The sequence below is a fragment of the Mixophyes fleayi genome, chromosome 1 (assembly GCF_038048845.1).
Source record: "Mixophyes fleayi isolate aMixFle1 chromosome 1, aMixFle1.hap1, whole genome shotgun sequence".
Taxonomy (NCBI): domain Eukaryota; kingdom Metazoa; phylum Chordata; class Amphibia; order Anura; family Limnodynastidae; genus Mixophyes; species Mixophyes fleayi.
Window position 1 is genome coordinate 383,398,562 of NC_134402.1, and position 25,102 is coordinate 383,423,663.

The 25,102-nt window shown below is 40.4% G+C and overlaps 1 protein-coding gene across 4 annotated transcripts in view; it reads right to left on the bottom strand.

The window, feature by feature from the left end:
- ARHGEF28 (Rho guanine nucleotide exchange factor 28) overlaps nt 1–25,102 on the bottom strand; it is a 172,731-nt gene that overhangs the window by 74,789 nt on the left and 72,840 nt on the right. For 2 of the 4 annotated variants that reach the window (XM_075179790.1, XM_075179798.1), the window contains one exon: nt 18,244–18,313. In XM_075179790.1, coding sequence (XP_075035891.1) covers nt 18,244–18,313 — 70 coding nt within the window. Of the gene's footprint in view, nt 1–777; nt 1,037–18,243; nt 18,314–19,585; nt 19,680–25,102 lie in introns of those variants that run through there. The other 2 variants (XM_075179816.1, XM_075179806.1) reach the window with 2 other exon arrangements.

Here is a 25,102-nt window from a genome sequence, read left to right on the forward strand (position 1 = left end):
TTCCTATTCCACCTTGTAATCTACATGCATTAGCAGTCTTAAGTCTGAAAAAGCAGCATTCAGAGGTAAACACTTCCAGTGGCAACAGCTATGGAACTCCTGGGGACATTAAAAGCACAAGAGACAGAATAGTCACTGACATATAAAAACAATCATTAAAGTCTAAATTTGGGTAAAAGACAAGAACACGGCAGTCATGCAGATCAACGCTATCCACAAGTATAATTTGCATCAATTCCTTCCTTTTTCGTCATGCCCAGAAAAAGTATGTTCTCTATTAACCAAAACAGGTAATGCAACAACATACAGCTACAAACCTTTGAAAGGCAAAACAAGGGAACATAAAAGAATATAATGCAGAAACACCTGTCTGGTATCACGGAACTAGAACGTCACCCCCCTGAGTTTATACAGGTATAAGAAGCAAGTGTCTCCCTAGACTATAACGCACAGCTGCTGACAACAGCTAGACACAGATCATCTGCTGTTGTCTTCAACAGTCAAAAGTGTCAGTTACAAGAAATATAGACAAGCTCTGATGAACACCTTCCACACAGGCAGTATAAAAAGAGAATATAACTGGAATCAAGTAACAAAAAAAAAAAACCAGTACAATATGGTCCATTATATGAAGAGAAGATTACATGTTCATAAAAATCATATCCATTATGTTACAATGTTTCCCCACCTGTTTGAAACACGGCATTGTGGGAAACCCCCAGCTACCTAAGTGATGGAAGGATTGAGAAAAAGAATGACAGCGTGCTCTGGCACTACCTTGTTTGGTTGGCTTCCTGTGAATCCTCATTTTGGGAAAGGAAGGCCAGGAGTAATTGAAAGGAGAGTCTGAATCAGAATCCATTCTTCAGTGGAGAAATAAACAGGTCCTGCTGTAACAGAGGCAACGAGGACTCCGGAGCTTCTTTAAAAAACACACAGATGATGTAAAATAGAGGAATGAGGAAAGCTGGATCAAATTGCCATCTCTGCCCAGGGGAGGGAGACGCTGCAAACGTTTGCTCTCTTTAGGCGCTCAGGCATGTAGACAGATCAGGCTGTACATATTAAATCAGAGGAGGGAATGCAGGGGAAAAACATGTACCAAAAAGTAGAGCTGCATCATGGTCCAGAGCTATTTCAGAGGTCAGTTGGTGCCAATGAATCATTAACTCACCTTTTCATTTCCATGCTAATGAAAACTGAGGCTGGGGTTTGTAAAGTACACTTGTAAGTAAACATTTGGAAAGGAGGGAATACAAAGAGATATAAGAACATAGGCAGTGTTTCACTTTACCGACAGTGATTCGTGATACTATTTGGCTTCTTGTGCTGAACGTATTTATTGGCTACTATTACTTTAACAAGCAGTCTAAGTTTGCTGTCTTAAAAAGTCACAAACAATACAAATCACAAAAAAACTAAATTATATATTATATATACACACACACACATACACACACACAAAAATATACAAAATTCTTTTCAGCAAAGTAATATTGTAATGCCCTGGAAAAAGCAATATCTGTATAAAAAGAATGTATGAATGTACAAAAATGTCACTTGAGAACCAAAATAAGGGGAGAAAAAAACATAAAAATTGGTTTGTTATGCATTTTTTTGGCCATTGTCCTGGAGTTAGACAGGGACTGTCATAGATTTAACGAGTCTGGCACCTTTAAAGTAGCGATGTAACCTTTTATAAAAGGACCCAGTGAGTGATTTACAGCAAGCACACCATTCTTACACTGTATCCCTGAACAACTCTCTGCACACAAGTCTTCTACTAAGACCTATTCGCAGCACCACCAACTGATTCACAGCAGATAATGTCTCACATCTCTTTAAGAGGTCTAGGAGCCACACAGCAAATAATAATGAATTATAATCCCCATACGTATTAGCCAAGCCACAATAAACATTTCAATAAGCTGTAGCGCAGTAATGTTCCTTTTTTTTTGGTTTAACAATCCACAGAGAAGAAGCCTGCTTGAGGATCAACTTAAATGTCAAATTTGGAGGACTATGATATTTGAGCCTGTTAACATTCCTTCTTTCACTTCAATTATTGTCCAAACTAGTGCGTCCGACAGTAGCGCTTCTGTACTCTCCATGAAATTAATTCCCTCCTCTGCATTTGTGTTTCAGCTAATGCATAGCAATGAAACAGTTTTTGAATGCAGCAGAATAAAGAATAAATATTTAAATGAAGCCTACACACTTGGTAATACGCCAGCCCTCTGGCAACAATTGCTATAATTTTGCAAATAGTCAAATCTGTATTTATGATGCAGAGATTTTAGGATTACAGTAACATTTTACAAGCGTGTTGATAGAGATAAACGAACAGAGAGTGAAAGGGTCACATTATTTATTAAACTAAGATAAAATTTAGCAGAAAGGTAAATGAACATTAGGCACAATAACTAATAACATTTTTACTAATTTGACAAACAGGTAGAACAGAAAGAAAGCACTTTAAGAGGCCACAGATAATGTGGCACACAACACTCTAGTACACAGATAAGAGATCTTTGACAATTATGGTTTATTAAACAGTCAGATTCTCATTTGTTCTCTTTCCATAAGGTCTAATTGGTTTGTTCCTAATGTTGTCCTTCGCTGTCCAGTAATTTCACTTTACTCATCAAGAACGTCACATGCCCAGGTGGTAACTTACTCTCTCGTCGCTGCATTACAAAATGCGTTGACAATTTAATTTTGCAAATGTTAGTGCTCCTGAACATGCTAAATCGGTTTATGAAAAAGATGTCTGTAACCTTAGCCTCATCAGCAGGGATTTGTGGGCCAAGACGGCAGCATCTGCAGAGAAGGAAAATGTTACACCTTCTGATGGGAAGGACTGGGCAGTTTGGGGGTGTTCCTAGCAGAGTTTGGGATAGACGCATGAATGTGCTTATATATTCACTCACATGCGAAAATTAGATAAGGGGCACAGGAGGAATATTTAGGAGTGTCCTCTGTTTTCAGGAGGGTCAACAGCATTTTCATCCCTGTAAACAGTGCATTACCATTGTCCTCTGGAAAATGTGACAGTTGCAAATACATCTGTGCACATGCTAGTTGCTCTGGAAACTGTTACAGTTAGTGAACTCTCCCTGTGCACCCACTGGGTGACCTGGAACATGTGACCTGCTGGGTGGTCTAGAAACTGTGACAGTTTTTTGCAGTCACATATATCAGAGCATCTTGCAAAGACCATGGCCAGCAATGTAACTTCAATGAAAGAAGTAATACATATATTGTAGTGTATAAAGAAATCATTTAGTTCCTTTCATATAGTGATTGATACATGTAATATAGTGTATAAAAAAAGTTATTGATTTCTGTTAATAAAGTAATTTAGCTATTACATTTCAGTCTACTTTAAGGCGGTTACCTTCTAGCTTCTCTAGTAAAAACATTAAAAGTGCCGCCGCCATGGTCAGCTATAGTGCCATCAATTCCACTGCGCTGTATCTGTTAAATGGTAATTGCAAATCTTCGTATAGCCTGCCACAGTAATTTATGTTAAGGAACAGACCAAATTTTTTTGCGCGATTGTGGATTTAATAAAAATAAAAATTATTCAAGGCACGACGCTTTTTTTTATTTTTTTTTTGTCAATTTTGACTTGCTTTTGCCATCTAGAAATGGTGATAATAAAAAAGGTTTTGGAGCAGTACATACATCGTTGTAAAATAAAGCTTTCAAAACAAAAACACGAGGAAGGTGTCGTTGACGAAAGCCAGTGAATCTTACTGCTGGCAAGGTGATCATCAGCAATGGTAGTGTCATTGTCAGCGGTAGCCCTATAATATATAGGGTGAAACAGAAAGAGCCATATTACCATTATAAAAAAAAAAAACCCTTAATAAATCTGCGACTAGAGTTTTCACTGATAATCCCTATTTCACATGGCATAAGCAATGTTCATATATATCTAGCATAAAACATTTGAGACCAAAGCAAAATTCCTATTCTGTGTTCAGTAGGTAAAAATTCAAAATTAAATTCAGTTTGGTCCAAATTTCTAATGGAAAGGTGATTGGCTATATAGATTAATGAGACAGGTGTGACAAGGAGTTATGTTCTACAGGCCTCACCAAGATTAACAGTAATTGGCATAAAATGACTGCAAGACCGAAACAAGTTGGTTTTGGCTGGTACAATTAATAGCTCCTTCACACAGGTGCTGGAAAAATGGATAAAATCTTAGAAAAACTAAAGCACACATTAGACAGGTTTTTGTCATGCATTTTTAATATTTCCCTTGTGTTTTCCATGCATTGTACTTTTACTAATAAAATGCATTGTACTGCTACTGCCCGATAAGACGAGCAGTAGGGCATGCAGTGTTCTAACATGTTAAATGCAGCATGAACATTTTAGAACACAGTGGCACTACTAACTATTTTACTGTTCTACTATTAATGTATTTTTCATGTCCTAATTTTATACATATTTCACTGCATACTTTTCTACAGGCGTCCATATGTACATATGCATATTACATCCACAGTTCAATAAATGGTGGAAGAGAAGTTTTAGTTTTTTCCTCTTCAATCCTGCAAATAGTTTAGGAATGACCCCAGTACTGTGCCCCATCAGCCGCCGTCGCAGAAAACGTACGAGTAATGTTATGAAAGAATGCCTCTTCCAAGCAAAAAAACAAGTAAATATATAACTCAAGATTAATCAATAATCTTCCTCCAAGCATCTAAGTAGAGCCGAAACAACCGGGCATGAATACTTGTGGTTTGGTATTTGCTGAGTTATAAACTGCACAATCTCTAACTTGTAACGTTGGTTTGTTACTCATATTCAAGTGGTTCCCAACCTTTTTGCCTTGTCATGTCATCTACAGACAGGCTACAGAAAAGTCATGACCGGAAGAAAAAAAAAAGAAAAAAAGCAGGAGAAATATTAGCAATTTCTTTTAATGTTGTATTAAAATTATTTTCACATCACACCCCCCTGTGCACATATTCCACTTGTTTCTAATAGTTTTCACCCACCACAGCTAAATTATAGTGACACATCCAGCCTCGCATGCAGACCTATAAATGCTCCATAGAATCAATGTTCTATATTGTCAAAATCTTAACAGACTGATTGCAATGGTTTAATCAATAAAATAAAAAAAAGCATCCAACATTAGTGTGACTAGACGCTTCTGTGCAGTTTTTAGACACCACCAGCGCCGATGCTAGGGTTCACGGCGCCCTAGGCAAAATTTCGCCGCACACCCCACCGCGGACACACTAAAAAAAAAACGTAGATTTTACTTACCTTTTCTCTAGCTGATCCGCGCCTTCTTCACACAGGAGGCGGAGTGATGCATTCTGGAAGGGGAGGGGGGCGCGGGGAAAGAACTTTATTCACACTGTCTGTCTGACAGTGTGATACTTCACAGATGCGCCGGACACTGAAAAACAGCGGCGGCGCTCTCCTGAGCCGCTGACTAGATTAGAAAATCTAGTCAGCGGCACCCTGCAGGTCCCGGCGCCCTAGGCAACTGCCTAAGGTTGCCTAATGGGAGCGCCGGGCCTGGACACCACATGATGCACAGTACATTACTGAATGAAATATAAAGGTCTGTAGTGGCCTGGATAGAAGATCATATAACACTGTATATAAAAGGAGCAAAGCAATACTATTTACACCACATTTATACACATAGCCATCAAACATTACTACATTATAGACTAAGGACCTGCTCTTGGCTTTCCTCCAGAGCCGGCAATTTGCCATTAGTACATGTTCACCCAGATTACATGGCTTTACTTGTAAAGAGGTGTATAGTATAACATTAAAAATAATGTCATACCAGCCATTTATTTTAGAAATGTTATCTTTCAGGTATTCAAGTTTCACACATTCCTCTTACTGACCGTAATTCAAGGTATGCAAAGGAAACAGACTAGACACATTCAGTAAGTATATTAAAGGGACTCAATACAACCCGATCACCGCTACTGTAACCTCGAGGAAAGGAATAAAGATGAGATGAATAAAGTTCTGTTTCAATGCACCATCAGCTGGTTACATTGGACATAGGTCTGCCAAAACATTGCAGGTAACATGGGACTATGGGATAGGACCCCCAACCAAGGAGTATATAGCTGTTCATCCATCTAAAGCATAACAGAGAAGCGCAGGCAAGTCCTGGTTTTTATTCCCAATTTTTTAACACTATAAATCATCATTGTTTATTTATAAGGCACCCCAGATTATACAACACTGTACAGCAAAGCTACATCAATACAAAACAAATTCCTACAGTAATAATAGACATAAATACAACAACTTTAGCATAAAACAAATACAGAAACACTTAACTAACATAGTAAATGGCACAAACAGCATACCACATACAGAGTACAATGTAACAGGGACATACAGAGAGGACTGAAAGACAGTAGCTTAAGAGTAGAGAGGACCCTGCCGGTGATAGCTTCTAAAGGGAGGGGAGAGATAGAAGAAGTGGACAGAGCAGACATGTGAGAGAGGGAACAGAAGGCAAAGTGGGGGTCTAGAAGAGGGGAGGATGAACAAGCTTGAAGAGTTTGGTTTTGAGGGAGAGTTTAAAGGATTTAAGGTTGGGGGATAGTCTTTTCTCCCTGTCTCTCCATTTCTCAGTTTGCCTTTCCTATGTATATGTTAGGAATTCCAGCAGCCAATACCACAAAACCCGGAGTCTGCTCCGAAAGTCCGGTGTTCACTGTTGCCCCTAGTGGTGGGGACAGACTTGGCTGCAGACTAACGGAGGGTCGTGAGATGGGTACCGGCTGCGAAGAACCCAGGAATCAGGAGTAATGGCAGACAGCGAATCCAGTAAACTAGTCGAGGTCAGAGGTCACTTGCAAGCAGGAGTAGTCGAAAACACGCCAAAGGTCGGGGTCACAGGCACGGTAGCGAGATCCAAGTTACAGGCTGAGAGGTCAAGGGTCACTGGCAAACAGGCAGAGTCAAAGTCCAGGCAGGGGTCATACACAAGAAATCAATCCACAGGTTGTCACCAACACGATACAGGAGCAGGCTAGCTGACAGGCAAACTGAACGCTAACACCGGCAGGGAGGCTAAGCCTTCCCTGCCTTATATACTGATATGGGCCAATCAGGGTTCAGCCCTGTGATGACAAGCAGGCTCAGACTTCCTAATGATGTTTAATTAGCCCGCAGGCTATACTTAGCGCATGTGCCCGGCTGCAGCGCTTAACACACTCAGCGTCCAGCCGTTGCCTTAGAAACGGTCGGGCCGAGTAACCGGAAGTGACGCCCTGGTCGTCATGGCGACGGCCGGGCCGCGGACGCCAATACAGGAAGGAGAGTCGCGGCGGTGCCCGTCGTGGCTCCTGACAGTATATCTATGAAACGTACCTTGCACATCGCGTTTGTATCTGTGTCCAAGATCTGACTATACGTTCAACACATCTGTCTATCCACCTATCTGTGTCTTGTTAGAAAACTAATCTGAGTTAATGTTCAATAAAAATGAGGATAGATGGTGGAGGGGACTTACAGGTGCCCAGAATACCCCCTCAAAACTCAGTGCTAACCACTAAGTCACTGTGCCATTGTCGTCTATTAGAATAAGGAATCTCCCCTAATTTTTCCTCGCAGCTGTATGGGGTGCAAGGAAAGAGGAGTGGAGATTTCAGTCTCAACATCATTGCGTTGCGTCTCTGTGAACTGTTCCGGAGACAACGCGCTGAATTGAATCCTTTAATTGGGAACGAAATGACTACAGTCTCACAATTTGAGCAGTTGTCATCGATTTAGCCCAAACTCAACATGTGGCCAAACAGGAAATTTATTTGCGTCCAGATATTGCCATATATAGGCACCTATAACTAAGCCAGCATACTTACATTATCATCATTTATAAGGCGCCACAAGATTTCCGCAGTGCCATACACAATACAAACAATAGACCGTACAGAGAAAAACAGTATAGAACAATAAACTAGTATTACCAAGACTCCAGAAGCTCCAGGCATAGCAATTATAGTGAGGCTGAGCAGAAGAAATGGTATAGAGACAGGAGGGTAGAGGGTCCTGCTCCTAACAGCTTACATCCTAAGGGGAGGGCAAACAGGAGGCAGGCACAAACGGAGCCAGCAGGGATCAAGCGCATAAAAGGTACTCTGCAAAGATAACTTTTAATCAGGAATATAGCAATACACGTTGCAGTATTTTTGAAATGTATTACTCATAGGAATAATGGTACTCTACTAATACACAACTTGTAAACAACTGGTAAAAAGGTACACATTTAAAAATTGTGATTTTAGGTTTGCGCTAAACAACTGAAACTTAAGAGTTTAAATAAAGAAATTGACTACAAGCCCATCATACTAGTAGAGCAGCTCCAAGAAGTAATTGGGTAAGAAAAGAAAACCTTTCATTGCAAGCCATGTTGCTCTAGTTGACAAACAACAGGAAGCCGGAGGAGTGTGTATGGGCTGATAGGATTCCTTGCTCTACTTAATCTCTGAAGATGGAAGAGACAAGAGCATTTCTGTGGGAAGCAAGATGCCAAACCAAAACAAAAAAGACTAAACATTTAGGGGGAAATCCTGTCACACATACATGCTAGAGAAATCCCACTGTGCATATCTTTGCAATTTATTTAAGAATAAATAGACACATTGGCAAAAAATATCCAATAATCCAGTGATAATTTGGACCCAAGAGAGACCAATGAGACACAAAGTGCCAGTGTGAGGCAACTGGAGTAATAACCCGATCAAGACTTTCAGTGTAGGACTACGAGCATGAAACCTTGTATCAGAAGACTAACAGAAAGACATGAATTCCAAAATTAGAATATGAAAGCTGCATAAACACTTTTGCTACTCAATATAACTAGATACTTTTTAGGCTGGGCACACACTACAGAAATCTTCTGCCGATGCAATATCTTTAAAGTTATTTTTAAAAAGTCACAATCAGCATGCCGATTCCTGGGTACACGCTAAAAACATTTCACACAATTTACCTTCAGATCTGTGCTCTTCCTGTCATAACCATCGGCTGAAAAGATTTGAAAAGACACTGCACACTCCATAGAGATCTATGGACACTGCCGGTCGTGAGTGCACACACACTGCAGAATTGGAATGTTCCATCGCTGAATGACATTTTTAGTTTGGTTTAAAAAAAATCAAATGAAATGATTCAATAAGCTTTGGAACGATAATCATTCATTCTTGCACTGTACACACTAATGCAATATCAGGCCGAACAGTCCTTTATCGTGTGAATGGCCTGACAATCAGCTGAACACACGGTAGTGTGTACCCAGCCTTAGCCTCACAGTCTCAATTTATTAGTGTTAAAGTGGACCACAATACCTACATCGCTGAGGCGATCCTACTGAATATATAGGCAGCATAATCATACACTATTAGTTCAGCTCACACAATAGCCGCCTCCCCTTTGTGTTAACAAAAATCCGCTATTTTATCCCTTCCCTGCAATACACGCAAGACATAACAAATCACAGGTGTGCTGGCCAACAGTGTATCCCCTATCATACAATTATGTATAACTGTACACACCCAGGCACTGTGTAATCACAGTATGGTAGGCAATCATTAGTATATGTACTGACTGAATCCATTAACAAACAAATAAATCAAGTAAAATTGTTGTTAGTAAAACACAGACCATAAACAATTTATTTGGGGACTAGTTCGCTTTCTACAACCTTGAGTTTCCAATGATCAATACACTAGATATATACACACATTTTTCTTCACAATTAACCCTTACTGACATAGTGCCAACATATAACACAGAACTTTACAGAGAATGTTTAATCATTTACATTATTACCTGCCTGTAATAGTCTAAACTCACAACCACACACACTAACATTAGTCATCCAGTATGTTTTTGAAATGTAAGTAGAAACCAGCACATGTAGAGGCAATCGGCACAAACATGGAGGGAAACATACAAACTCCACATAGATAAGGCCCTGGTTGGAGCTGCGGGACAGCAATGCTATCCACTGTACCAAAATACTGTCTATATATGTATAACACATACACACTCTGAACATTGTTTCAACAATGGAAACCATCATCATCATCACCATTTATTTATATAGCGCCACTAATTCCGCAGCGCTCTACAGAGAACTCACTTAAGTCCCTGCCTTATTGGAGCTTACAGTCTAAATTCCCTAACATACACACACACACACACACACACAGACTAGGGTCAATTTTTTGATAGCAGCCAATTAACCCACTAGTATGTTTTTGGAATGTTGGAGGAAACCAGAGCACCCGGAGGAAACCCATGCAGACACGGGGAGAACATACAAACTTCACACAGATAAGGCCATGGTCGGGAATTGAACTCATGACCCCTGCTGTGAAGCAGAAGTGCTAACCACTAAGATGCCGTGCTATTAACCATAGTTAATACCATACTTACCTACTCTACGGAATTCTGATAGTTCCGCCCAACCCAGGGGAGTGTAGGCCTTCCTCCCGTATGCCACCCGCTTCTGGTGAAGTGGCCAGAATGGGGGGCCTCAATGAAGCAATTTGTGAAATTCTAACCTTATCCACTGCGTCCCGATCATGCCTTCATGCTTTTTTGCCATGGGGAGCGTAGCCAAAATGACACTTCTTGCCAAATAATGATTCAAAAGTATATTTCAAATTATATGTGAAGATTCAGAAATTATTTTATTTCCTGTTCTCCAGTTCTTGCTATGAGACATCCTCCCTCCGACCAGGATATGGATGGGGATTATTTTTCCTTGTGGGGAAAAAAAGAACTTGCCAATATTAATATTAATGATAGATTAACAGACTGGTTTCATGTAGCCCAAGACATACGAAATGTTTGGTTTTAGCTCTTTCTCACAGCTTAACTTTTGCTTGCCTGCAAGATATTCTCTCTGAATTTATTTGGGGGAGGTCACAATGACATTCAAACATATCAATCTAGTCAAGGCTAGGCAGAAAATATTTCTAGGACAGCTTGTCCTACATATACAATATATTTGTTAATCATTCTTAAATAACTCCATTCACATTTCTCTCCTGAAACACCTAACTAGTAGGTGGAGGATCAATTGAATAGAACGCCCCAGCTAGGGAAATACTCACCCCAGCTACTGCCTGTACCCACACGATTATCTAGGCAATGAAGCCAGGAGAGGTTACATTATATTGTTGAGGAGGTCGGTGTGCCCAGTGATTTATGCCCGATAATAAATGTTTGCAGATCTTACATGTTTAATTGGGGTGGGTTGGGGTTTTGTTTTTAATGTACTAATAAATGTAGGCATAAAACGTGACGTATCTGCATATTTACCAGTTTTTAAACCTAAACAAAGCAGTTTTTGGGCTTTTCATTAAATAAAATCCCTGTTTTCTGTATTGACAATCCAGGGGATATATTTACTAAACTGCGGATTTGAAAAAGTGGAGATGTTGCCTATAGCAACCAATCAGATTATAGTTATTTAGCACATTCTACAAAATGACACCTAGAATCTGATTGGTTGCTATAGGCAACATCGCCACTTTTTCAAATCCGCAGTTTAGTAAATATACCCCCAGGAATGTTCTGATAAACAATACCATGGACCTTATTGGTCAGCCCCCTCCTCCCATATGGTGACTGCAGCCTTCCTGCAGAAGCTTTACTATAAGTGACAAGGCTGGAAGTGCTGGGAGCTTCACTTAAAGAATCATTTACGTGTAAACATTGTAGACCCACCGTTCTGTGACATCACACACCTAGTTGCTCAAATGCTTCAGGTTTTACAGGTAAGTGTATGGACTTGTGGGACAAAATAGAGGCACCATTGGTTGGGTCAAATCCCAGCTTGATATCTTTTACCCCCAGACTCCCTGAAAAAAGGACTTTTTTACGCTACAGAGGAGGTGGTGGAGGATACAAGGCGTCAGTGTATACTGTCAATGGGACGCTTTCTGAACCTTACAGGCACCTTTTTACAGATAAGTGCATTTCCAGGCGCATTTCAACAAAATGTAGTAAAAATATTCAAACAACACAAATATAAAAAAAAAAAAAAGCAGTCCCAATGTCCCCTTCTCTCCTCCACCTCAAGCTCACACTAACTGAACTGTAAATGAAGCTAAACAGAGCATCAGAGTAAAAGGGATGTCCTAGGCTAGCAGTAGACAGCAATTTGAGAGATGCTGGGTGGTTGGGATTTTCCATGTGGAGTGCAGAACAGGTACTTCGTTATGCAACCACATGCAAAAATGAAATGCTACAATACAAACATTTAACAAAATAAAACACAGTCCTGATGCCCCTTCATCAGTAGTTTACACACATACAGGAGAATAAACCATGCATTGTATAGTTGTAGAGTGGAGCTTAATGTGACCGCCATGCACATTTCCAGTGGAACCCCAAAAAGTCTGCCCACTTTCAAGGGTGCAGCTCTAGAATGCAGAATTCAGCTGTGCAGGAGCATTTGTGCACTGGTAGGAGATTTACACAGCAATCTAAATGAGGAGTGTCCATAACACAGTCTGAAGGCCAATCATCAACCTACTATGTGATGGCAGCTGTAGCTGCAAAGCTAAAGAGACCAAGAAAAACATCAGCAGGATAAAGTTCTTTATGGTATAATTAATTTGACACAGAGTTCCCCCCTTACCCCCAAGATGGAAAAAGGATGAGACTATATGCAAAGAGAACATCGTGTGACATGTTCACTGGTCACACATCGCTGAAGCAGTTACATTGTAGTCTAAAGTGTTGGCGTCATTAATTTTTAAAGTATAAAGATAAAGAGCACCTTGAACTGTATCCATATAAGAACAGAGAGCAAACAGAGGAAAATTGTGGAGCAAATCTTGGCAAACTGAAAATTGGAATAGTCTGTGTCCACTTAAGAACAATGTCTGTTTTATAATTCAGAAATATATATTTTTCCAGAGCGTTTTTTAGATGTACTATACAATCTGTGAACATGACTGCTTCCCAGTATCTAGAACATTGAGGAAGTCCTAGAATTACCGTAACTCTTTTTTTCCTAACATTCACATTGTCTGTTGACAGCAGAATAATGTATAACAAAATCCCTGATGTCTTGATTTACTTTTTAAAAAATTACACAAAAAGACAAATTCTTACAGCAATTGCAGTAAAGCATAGCAAAGACATACCGCTGCACCTGCCACTATAGTTTCTGTCTGCACGGTGTAGTTTTATGGTCACCAGTAATGCGCACACTCCACAAAATGGAAAGGCTGTGAATCAGATTGCTCCCTGCCGTTGAGCAATATAATGAATAAGTCATGTACATATACCTATTTTTCCATACATACCAATACATTAGGGGATTAAAGCATTTAAATGTAAAGCATTCTCACGTTAAAGAAAGTTTGAAGCCACCACAAATGGATGGAAGGTGATACAACAGACAGCTGGACGTTGAGCTGCTGCAGCTTAAGAAAATTTGGGGAATCCAGATACACCCCCCTCCATGTGTGTGTGGGGTAATGATTTGGGGTAATCTGGTGTTTTTGTGTGTGGTGAGGTGGTTAGGTCACTTTATAACTTTTTGATGACTTAACCTAGGTTTCGGGTTTGTTTATTACAGAATTTTGACCTTTTGTGTATTTGTTAGGAAAGTCAGGTGTTTGTACTCATTTGAATTTTCTACAATATTACCGACACTTGCCATAGAACAGGACTGGAAGGATAGACAAACACAAAACCTAGGTATTTCATCTGCTAAAAGGACTAGACCATTTGTGTTTCCTAAAACAAATATGATGAGCAAATAAAAGATATTTATATTTATTTGACTTAACCCAATGCCACTTGAGGACTGCAATACAATTTTACTAGATCTTTAAATTATTCAAAATATTACATTTAAAACAAGAGAAAAATGAGGCCGGTGAAACACCCATTGTAGTTGGGAATACAGCAGACAACAAGTAACAATAGATCTGCAGAGGAGGAATGCCAAATTCTCATGACATTACATTAAATACATTATTATAATACATAGCGAAATGCAAAAATGCAACTCCTACTAGTACATATGTATGTGTTATGAATTCAGCACTCTATTTTTCTCCTGATGATTTGTATCATGTGAGGAAGTGCAAAAGACTTTTTTGTTTTGGTTTTGAGTTGCACCTGTGATTTTCGGGGTGTCATGGTCTCCTGTACAGTCGTTATTACACTCGCTATACATTATTACATTTCTCTTTCTAGCTTTCACTTTCCCACTACCATGGTTGCCATGAAACATTCAATGACAAAGATAAAGATTTATTTCACACGTATACAACATGTACTGTGCAAATATGTGCATTGTAAACTGAAAACAATGCGATAATAGAGTGCACCTGTTAACTGCTCCTGTATAGAGAATAAAAAGCTGTATACTTTGTAAAAATATAATGAGGAAGCTTATCTGAAATAAACTCTTCTGCATAATGTATCCCTCATTGACATTCTAACAATGTCATTATATTCAGGGGCCTTAAAAATATCAAGGTAGTCATCCTGCTGTCAGTCCTTTCTACGGTGTTCTCCCAGCATACTGAATGGCTGATGGGACTATTGTACATTGTAAACCATGAGCATTTCTTATAATAGGTATATATTCCAATGTTAGGTTTTATGTGCATCTACTGATGTAATATGAAATGCCAGTAAAGAAGCTTCATATTTAAAATAGGCTTCTGGCTTTAACCATTCAGGAATTAAAAAAAAAAAAAATAAAAAAAAAATCATGGAATTTAAAATATGTATTTTGACATAGTCACACTACTTCACACATATTTCTAAGATCCAGATTTAAATAAAAATAAAATAAAATATAAATAAAAAATAAATAAAAAATAAACGCTATCCACATAACTAATACAGAGATGACCACACAATCAAATCGTAGAGTTGTAGGGAGAAGGGAAGAAGTTGGGGTGAGGAGAGACAGATGGGAAGAGAGGTCATGTCGTTATTTTGAAAGAGAAGTGGGTAGAAAAATCGAGAGAAGGGACAGGAGGGGGGAGGAAATTGAAGGTGGCAAAGAGGGGCAACCTGTGCTGGAGGATTGGGAGGAAATGAGAGCCTTCAAGTAGAACTGTTTAGAGAGTGATTGGGCAGAACTGTAATAGGAGATAATAAACTTAAAATAAAGGAAATCAACATGAGAGCTGTTCTGCACTACAGAATCATTTTTGAAGATAGCAGGTAAGTTTGGGGTGCATTGGTTGAGGAGGGGACCATCGAAGGCTCACAGTGAGAGGCGGGGACCAACGAAGGCTCATAGTGAGAGCCGGGGCAACGGAGTTGAGGGCAGTGGTAAGGGTGCGATTTTAGAAGGAGACAGCCTGATTGGGATAAGAAAGGGTAGTGATGGGTGAGAGGTGTGAGAACAGGGAGGAGAAAGTATCATCATCAATGGCGTCCAGGTTGTGCCTGCTTAAAGTAACTTTAGGGAGGGGCGGGAAGATGCTAAAAGAGAGGAGATGGTGATCAGAGAACAAGGAAGGCGAATTGTTGAAGTTGTAGACAGTACAAAGGTGGGAAAAGACCAGATCAAAGGAGTGGCCACAGCTCGGGGATGGAGAAGATGTCCATTGAGAGAGACCAAGAGAGGAGGAGAGGGGGAAAAGCTTGGAGGCAGCAGAGTCAGAGGCAGTGCCGCCGAGAGGGGGGGGGAGCGGGTACATTTTACCCGGGCCCGGCCCAGCCAGGGGGCCCGGGCCGGTCCCTCTCCGCTAATTAAAATTATATTATTTTTTTTTATTATTTTCTTTCTTGCGATTTTTTTTTTTTTTATTATTATTTTTCCCGCGGGGGAGGGGGGGGGGTCTTATTCGTTGGTGGGGGGAGCTGGAATAAAAAAACAAAAAAAAAAAAAAACGATACTCACGTGATCGCGCGGCCCCGTGTCCCTCCTCTCCTCTTCTCCATTCACACTGACTGCCGGGCGTGACGTCATCACGCCCGTCAGTCAGTGAGGAGCACCGCAGCCAGCATGAAGAAAGAAGACAGAAGAGGAGACAGATGAGAAGAAAAGAAAGGAAAGAAGTTGACAAAAGGTAAGTAAAGAAACGGAGAGGCTAGGGGAGGAAAACAGAGAGGGACAGTACTATAAAGAAAGGGGAGAGAGGAACAGGAGGAAAAAAAGCAGAGAGCCACAGGGGAATAAAAAAAAAAGTGGGAAAGAGGAACAGTGGAGGAAAAAAAAGTGGGAAAGAGGAACAGAGGAGGAAAAAAAAGTGGGAAAGAGGAACAGAGGAGGAAAAAAAGTGGGAAAGAGGAACAGAGGAGGAAAAAAAGTGGGAAATAGGAACAGTGGAGGAAAAAAAGGAGAGAGAAACAGAGGAGAAAAAAAGGTTTGGGGGCTATTGAATGTTGGGGTGAGTTTAGGGAGAATGAGGTCTATTTATTAAATGTGACTATGAATTATTTAATGGCAGTGATGGTTGCAAGAAATAGGTATTGCTGGGGCTGTTTGCAGGAAGGGAAATAGGTTTATTTATTAAATGTGAATAGTATTATTTTAATGTTGGGGCTGGAGGAAGGCCTAATTATTAATCGTGAGTGCTATTGATTTAACGCCGGGGCTGGAGGAAGGCCTAATTATTAATCGTGAGTGCTATTGATTTAACGCCGGGGCTGGCTGTAATTTTCTAAATGTAGCCATTTTTTTTTCAAAATAGGTCCTTCAACATTCCTGGATCCGGACAAGCCACAACTAAAGAAACCAGCAGCCACAGGTGGAGAAAGTGAGAAGAACAGGTAGGAGAGAGCAGCACAGTGTGTGAAATGTTGTGATTCTAGTAGGGACAATGGCAATTTTTGGTGAATGTTGTGCCCAATGTAAGGTGTAGGCCAAGACTGAACTGTTTGTGTACACACTGCATTCTTTGTATACTACACTGTGGTGGTAGATGTCCTGAAAGTCAGGAGTGCTTGAACATATGGGACACTCCGGCGAATTGAGAGTCTAGTGATTTTGATGCTAGCCACGCCCCAACGGCGCATTTGCCACGCCCCCAAATGCATGACCACACCTCCGAAAAATTTTGCACCGCCGTTAGGCTAGCTATGCCCCAACGGCGCATTGCCACGCCCCTGAATGTATTACTACAAACCAGGGGGCGCAAAAAAAATTTGGGGCTTACTCGACTATGAGGGGGGGCCCCATGAATTTGTTGTACCCGGGCCCTGAATTCCTCTTGGCAGCCCTGGTCAGAGGTACCTCCGAAGGTCCGAGGAAAGACAGAGAGGGATGCAGGCAACTAAGTGACTGAGAAATGTGGTCTTGTATGAGCATGATGGCCAGTTATGCAAACATTAATTCAATTTAATTTCACTGAATTTACTTTGAATTCATTTATTGACACACAGGCTAATTGTTAAAAGTGGAAAAAATTGCTGTCTGTGTAGTTTGGTCAAATTAAACACTGTGCAAATCAAATCGGGAACGGTCTGTATTATCTGCAGGAGAGATCTGCCTCTGGGCTCCCCTGCCTGTCAATACTCAGACAGAACCTGAATCTAAAATTAGCCGACATCTACTACTACAGCTGGAAATTTCGCAATGCTTTGTGTTTTTGGTGGAGAAGTCTCAATATTCACATGAAGGTCAAAACAAAAGAAGAAGAGTGTGGAATGGAGTACGGCCTCTGTAAATTAGCAGGGCAGCTTTGTGGATCAAGGGAGCAGGATACAAGTAACAATATAATAAGATATAAACATACCATGCCCTATACACATACTTGTTATCAGTATATATGGAAGAAACTATAGTGTACAATATCAGTGAGAAAAATCATGAGCATTTTTTCACTTGGCTACACAATTTTTTTTTTTATAAATATCTATTTAAATCAGCATCTAGCAAAGCTGTAAATGTGGTCTGGTCCTGAACGCATAAACATTCCCAGTCAAAGGGGACAAAAAGACCACCTTTTGTGGACACAATTTTGGGCAAATACTCTAATTTGTGCAGTTATCTTGTTTGAATAAATAATTATATGTTAGAGGTGCAGGGGTCTCTAACATCCCTCCCTTAAGCTAAAGCTTTATGGTAGATATCGCCTACAAGGTTTATATCAAACATCTAAATAAACATATTAACCCACTTGTGACAATATTGGCAATAATAATTCGGGTGAATCCTGGCAGATAAATACACCAAACACTACATAAATGAGGACGACCATGTGAGATCGGCTATAAAGGACAGTGACATTTTACCTCCTCCTGTACTTGTTCCATCAAAAGGAATCTGCTTCTTGGAATTCCTACAGTGCATGGAATTTACAATCTGAAAGACAGATAGAAGGATTAGTACAGATTAGTAACATTTACATTTTAATTATATTAACTTCCAAAATTAAACTGCTTATTTTTAAAAAAATTCTTGGAAAGGGCAATGGTTACAGCATTCTGCTACATTCCTAAAAAGGTTTGTCCCACATCCAAATTAGCACCAATAATCTTCCCTCTTGGCTGCAATGCAGAGTATTGCTGACTGTAACCTAAGATGATAATGAGCTCAAGACATTACCATCATACAATTTTATTTTCTCTCAATTTATTCATTACTGTATTGCCCGCTCTGGGAGGATCTGATCATGGTCACTTCTCCAGTAAAACGCAGAATTTTTGTAAGTCAGTAAAATATATCCAAATCCTCATATTTCCCAGATGCCTGCTATGTGGAGTTTTAAAATCTGCCATTTTCAGGGCTATATATGTGTCAAATTGTATATTTGACATTAGAAATCAATGTTTTTTTTTTAAGAAGCAACACTAACTAATTTCTACATTTTTTCTTTTTGTTTTCCAATAATGAAAATAGTGATAACGGTTTTATTTGTTGAATTAACCATAACTGCTTGCAAAGGTGGCACCTTTTTTGTAATTATCAAAGAGCCATTATTTCTGTCCCATATCTCCACCAATGTTGGCGTCAATGTCCTCTGATGTGTGATATACATCTCACAATACAACAACTTGTGGGCGTGGTCATGTGAACATAAGGGCTAACCTCATAGGTGGGTGTGGAATCATTGTGGGTGCACTCAAGGCAGGGGCCCGAAAATATAACAGAGCAGGCAAAGAGAAGAGTCACATATCACTAAGTTTGCTCATAGTCTGCACAGAGATATAGCACAGACATCCTGCACAATTAAGTCATTTGTTAGAATGCCTTTAAAGGAGAGAAAAGCTCCAGCTAAGTTCAAGCTAAAACAATAAATTGGATGCAGTCTCTTGTAAGATTATTTACAAACGAACCAAAAATACATTTCCATTCATTTCATCTTAACCACTATAATGAATGTATTTATATCTCATAAAATTAAAAATCGAACTTAAAATGATTAGGGGTTAATTGTATCACAATATTTAATAGTGAAAAACTGAGGAGAAGGAAACAAAGCAGGAGATTAGAAGCAGATCATCGGTAACAGCACAATAGTGTCGGTCTGCTAAAACCAAGGTCTAGCGGAAAAGAAAAAAAACAATTATTCTAAAGATATTTTTTGCCCAAAAATGGAAACACATTAATATTATATTTTTGAGGTTTAATTACCATTTATTGGTGCATGTCTAAGACAATGCAGTAACATATTTTTACTCAGATCGACCACCCTTGTAACACTGTATAATCTCCACGTAAGCTAAAGTCTTCAGGCTGGCATTGTCCTTCTTTTACATTATAGTAATTAATTACAACAGTATTGCCACTTGGATACATTCTTAAAATAATTTACTTCTATGGTAACACAATAGCACATTATGGAAGACTCCCAGTATTGCAACCTATCCACTAAATTAGCACCAATTTGGGGGTGTCATGGAATTGCTGTTACTTCAATTACAGTCCGGAGCCCGGGAGCCAGCCTATGACGGGCCGCAGCCCGGCAGCCAGCCAGCCTGCCTATGACGGGCCGCAGCCCGGCAGAGAGCCTAAAACAGTCTGTGCAACGATTGATTTATTTTAGAAACTCTATTAATCAGATAAGAATTTCCAAAATTTACCTGCCTCAGTAGAATCATGTCCAAACAGGATAGCCACCCCCAAACACGAAAGACTTTGCCCCCACATCTTGCTGTGGTAAGCTATGTGCATTGTAGAGGTCTCCCATATTTCCTTGGCCAGAAATGTATTTCTCTGTGAACATTAACCCCGGCACAAGAATAAAGTAGAATGAGAGCGGCATTGTGTATTCCACATCACACTGCAGTGCAGGTGTAGACATGCCAGGAGACACTTCCTATGACTCACAGTGGTCTTCTCCATGGAGACAGACTCTAGATAGACACTGCCACTACTAATTATTAGGGAAACTGCATGACAAAGTACAGAGAGTAATGGCCTGAGACCAATGGCTAAACAATTACAAGTTATTTTTACATCCAAAATGTTTAATTTGTTTATTAATTAGACTGACCTAGAGCAATTGTAATTTTTCAAAGTCATAAAAAAAAGGCTATTTAGACTAAGCACTTAATTATTCAAAGAAAATGTATCTTCTTGTCAGGTAACTTTCTGTCATGCTCAGTCATATTTTAATTTTTTTTGCTTCCAGAGTGATTATCTATTTCTATATCTTTTGACAGTCTAATACAGCTGCCCTACCACCTAGCACCAGCTCCCACCCAGACGAAGCTCCCGGGATACCGCTAAATGCCGACATTTTCCCGGGCTCTGTTGGTTCTCTAATACCGGAACTACCACCTTTTACTAGATGGTAGAGCAGCATTGTAGTAATGTGCCACTGCCAACTCTCAACAGAGCCGCTTTAAAGGAGGAGACCGTTTTTTTCTAACTTAATTGAAGATGGCTAAGGTGGTCATATGTACCTATTGGTAAGGGGAAGTTAAATAGGTAGGTGGCATTCAAAGTAACTTTTTGTTAACGTATAGGATGAACTATAAAAAAAAAAAATGGGTCGCGGGGGGGGACAAAATAGAAAACAGCGGACCTGGAAATTCTTCAAAATATTACCAAATTTATTTTTCAGTAGTTTCACATTTCAATAAATCAGTTCTTCCACTCGGAGCCAATAACCTCATAATATGAAACTTAAAATCCAGATGTACTTATTCTGAGAGTTCAATTAGTCTAATTTCCCCAGAGATACAAAAAAAATGATAAATGAATTCTCCTACGAAAGGATCTTCCCTTTACAGCAATTGACTTGATAACAAAGACAAAGAAAATAATTTTACTGGTATATTATATTGGTGTTGTACAATCAGCCTGGAGTAGTATCTCCACCACTCTCTCTGTTATAGGACCTGCTTACACCCCTCCAACTAACATCTGAGTTTCTGATATTCCTTGTCTTATACCCAACAAGGAATGAAACTGCACCTTTGAAAATAGTAAGGATAAACTGCTGTTATTTCTACAGTCAGTTTCTTTAAATAGGTTGTAAAATAACAATATGACCTAGACATTGGTATACTCAACAGAAACCTGATTTTCAAGATATAACTTTCAATTCCCATTAGCCCTACATACTTCTTATAAGAATCTTCTAACCAGTGGTGGGATTCAAAAAAATTAACAACCAGTTTTCTGCCCTAAGGACTGTTTTAAGTGTAGAAAAAAATATACCAAAAGGTAGTTTAATATTCAACATTGAATCACAATAGGGATTACATTTAAATACTGGCAATAACAAATAGTACAAATCATTAAGATATTACACAGACAATAGCAAAGTAAAAAACTACAAATATTATAAAAGCTGCATAATGGTAAATTATTTATATCAATATCAAGAGGCGGTTATCTAATCAAACCCAGTTGTGCGTGTGTATAAAATATTTCTTATTGTATGCTGCTAATGTCAAGATAATAATAGTAATGAGTCATGTTATGCCACACATTAGTGCCCCCATTTAAAATATGCCACAGTAATGCCCCTCTTCATCACACTGTGCCATGCTGCCTTTACTTCCCCTTCACACTGTGCCATGCTGGTTTTGCTTCCCCTTCACACTCTGCCATGCTGTCTGTGCTCCCCCTTCACACTCTGCCATGCTGTCTGTGCTCCCCCTTTACACTCTGCCACGCTGCCTTTGCTTCCCCTTCACACTCTGCCACGCTGTCTGTGCTCCCCCTTCACACTCTGCCATGCTGTCTGTGCTCCCCCTTTACACTCTGCCACGCTGCCTTTGCTTCCCCTTCACACTCTGCCACGCTGTCTGTGCTCCCCCTTCACACTCTGCCACGCTGCCTTTGCTTCCCCTTCACACTCTACCACGCTGCCTTTGCTTCCCCTTCACACTCTGCCACGCTGACTGTGCTCCCCCTTCACACTCTGCCACGCTGCCTGTGCTCCCCCTTCACACTCTGCCACGCTGTCTGTGCTCCCCCTTCACACTCTGCCACGCTGCCTTTGCTTCCCCTTCACACTCTGCCACGCTGCCTTTGCTTCCCCTTCACACTCTGTCACGCTGCTTTTGCTTCCCCTTCACACTCTGCCATGCTGTCTGTGCTCCCCCTTCACACTCTGCCACGCTGCCTTTGCTTCCCCTTCACACTCTGCCACGCTGCCTTTGCTTCCCCTTCACACTCTGCCATGCTGCCTTTGCTTCCCCTTCACACTCTGCCACGCTGCCTTTGCTTCCCCTTCACACTCTGCCACGCTGCTTTTGCTTCCCCTTCACACTCTGCCACGCTGCCTTTGCTTCCCCTTCACACTCTGCCACGCTGCTTTTGCTTCCCCTTGCTTCCATTTCTTCACTTACCTTTTCTATCGACTTCTTTTTTCCTCTTTTCTTCCCTTCTTGTCCCCGACTCCTCTCTACGCCGTTCCTCACTGAGCGTCACGCCCGACGTTCAGTACGGATGGAGCAGGGAGGAGGAGTGCAGACGCCGTGAACAGGTGAAACATTTTTTAAAGGACCCTGCTCCCCACACCAACGAAAAGGGTAGACTCTGTCTGTAGTCAAAAGTTCGCAGAACGAACCCTAAAATTAGGTATCGAATCGGTTCTAGCGAACCGGTGAGAACTGGCTGAATGCCACCACTGCTTCTAACTGTGTTAGCCAAGGATCTGTCTTTTCTACTCTTTATCATTAACATTGAGACCTGTCCCCACCTACACCTCTCCATAGGCAGGTACAGGTACAAGTTAAATCATAGCATGTCCAGTCAGTGGTCAATAATGATATACATTCATTTTTATCAGATTCCCTTTAACTACTATGAAGATCACATTAAACTAATGTGAATAGAGTTATTTGTAACAGGTTCACAAATTTCCTCACACCCGGGTGTATAATTAGGGTTTCTGATGAAAAGTGCATTTTCCACAATAATGTTTAAATATATCAACCTCTAATGTATTGTTCCACAAAATGCGCTATTTATACCATTCTGAAGCTCAGTTACAATTTGAATTTAGCAATAATTTTCCTTTCAATCCTATAGTGGTGGTTGTTGCTCCAATAATTCTAGCTGGTGTTTTCCCACCAGGGACTAATGAGGTCCGGCATACCATTGTTTGTGTAACTTCCTCTTGAAAAAAGAAAAAAAAAAGTAGGTTCTCCTTCTGTTTAATTCAGTAAACAGGAAGTCAGCGTTGTTGGCAAGTCCTGCACTAGAGCAAAGATGAGTTTTGCCCAATATTTATTTCACTCTTTGAAAATTTAATAGAAAGCAAAAAAAATGATGACACAGTTGTAGCGCAGAATGGAATAATTCAGGAATTTCAGGAACAGTACCACAATGTATAGGCTAAGCAACACTTCTAGTGTGAAACTCAGTGGTTTCAGAAAATGTATTAACATGCATCAATTACTAATATGTACTTGCCAACCTTTATAATTACCAGGCGCGGGCTGGCATATATCAGCCCGGGGGGGCGCACAGGCGGCCGCATCACATGACACGCGATGCGGCCACGTCCAATGACGCGGCCGCATCGTGTGTCATGTGATGCGGCCGCCGGTCAAAATCAGCGCTGAAATGGAGCGGCCCGGGGGACTGATGCCCGCCTGCCACCCGGGCCAGCCCGCCCCCGATAATTACCATGAACACTATGCTGCTGGATCCATGCATCTAAGTATGTTATACACTCTGTAATATTGTGACAATATAATCTTCACCATACAATATTCACTGAACATAGATAGTAATATTTTTAGTTTCATAGCCAATGACATAGAAAGCGCAGAGAATGTAGGAATTGCATCTCATTCGTATACAGAGAAAGAAATTATACTGTGCAGTTGGTAAATATTGGGGTAGAAGGGGTTATTTGCAAGTATACAAGTTAAAACCAGTTAGAGTACCTTGAAGTTAGGGACAAATGGTAACTATGAACATGAGTGACATCTCGGGAAACTAGGGGGGGTATTCAATTAGGTCTGGGATTCGCGGGCCCGCACCGAAACAGCCCGTAAAGACAATCCGTGGGAGCGTAATAACGTAGGTTGTCTGCGATGTTGCGGTACCATATTAACATACTTACCTGCGCAGCCGCACAGTGCCGCAAATCCCAGACCTAATTGAATACCCCCCTCTGCAGGAAAACGCCACACCACCTGATTTTGGTCAGTAACCGAGTCTCACTATTATTGAGGAACAGTGGTCTCTACTGTAATTGATTGTTAACATACTTAGGGGCAAATTCAATTTAAAGTGTAGTGTCACCAAAGCCTCGTGTGACCACACTCCGCGGTTATGTCCGGCCTGAATATTTCGCTCATGTTTGTCCATAGCTCAGAGAGGTGCAAGCAAAAATGAGCGGAGATTCCTTTACCGCGATAACCATTAGTGCGCACAGGAGCACATCGCTCATGGCTCTGGCGGCTTTACTGTTAACAGAGTTCCCCACATTTATATCGCAACAATTTTGCTACTGTCCAAGATTTCAGGCTTAAGTAACCTGTCTCTTCAGTTTATTTTGAACTACATTTCCCAGAGAGCTGTAAAATATTTTAAGCCATCAACCCAGACAATACTGAGAGTGAACAGAACTGAAAGAAATGGATTAAACAACCTTAAAAAGTAGTATTGTTTTAAATAAAACCTTATGGTTCAAGGAATACAAATGGTTGCAGTTGCACATACATAATTTCTTTGTAA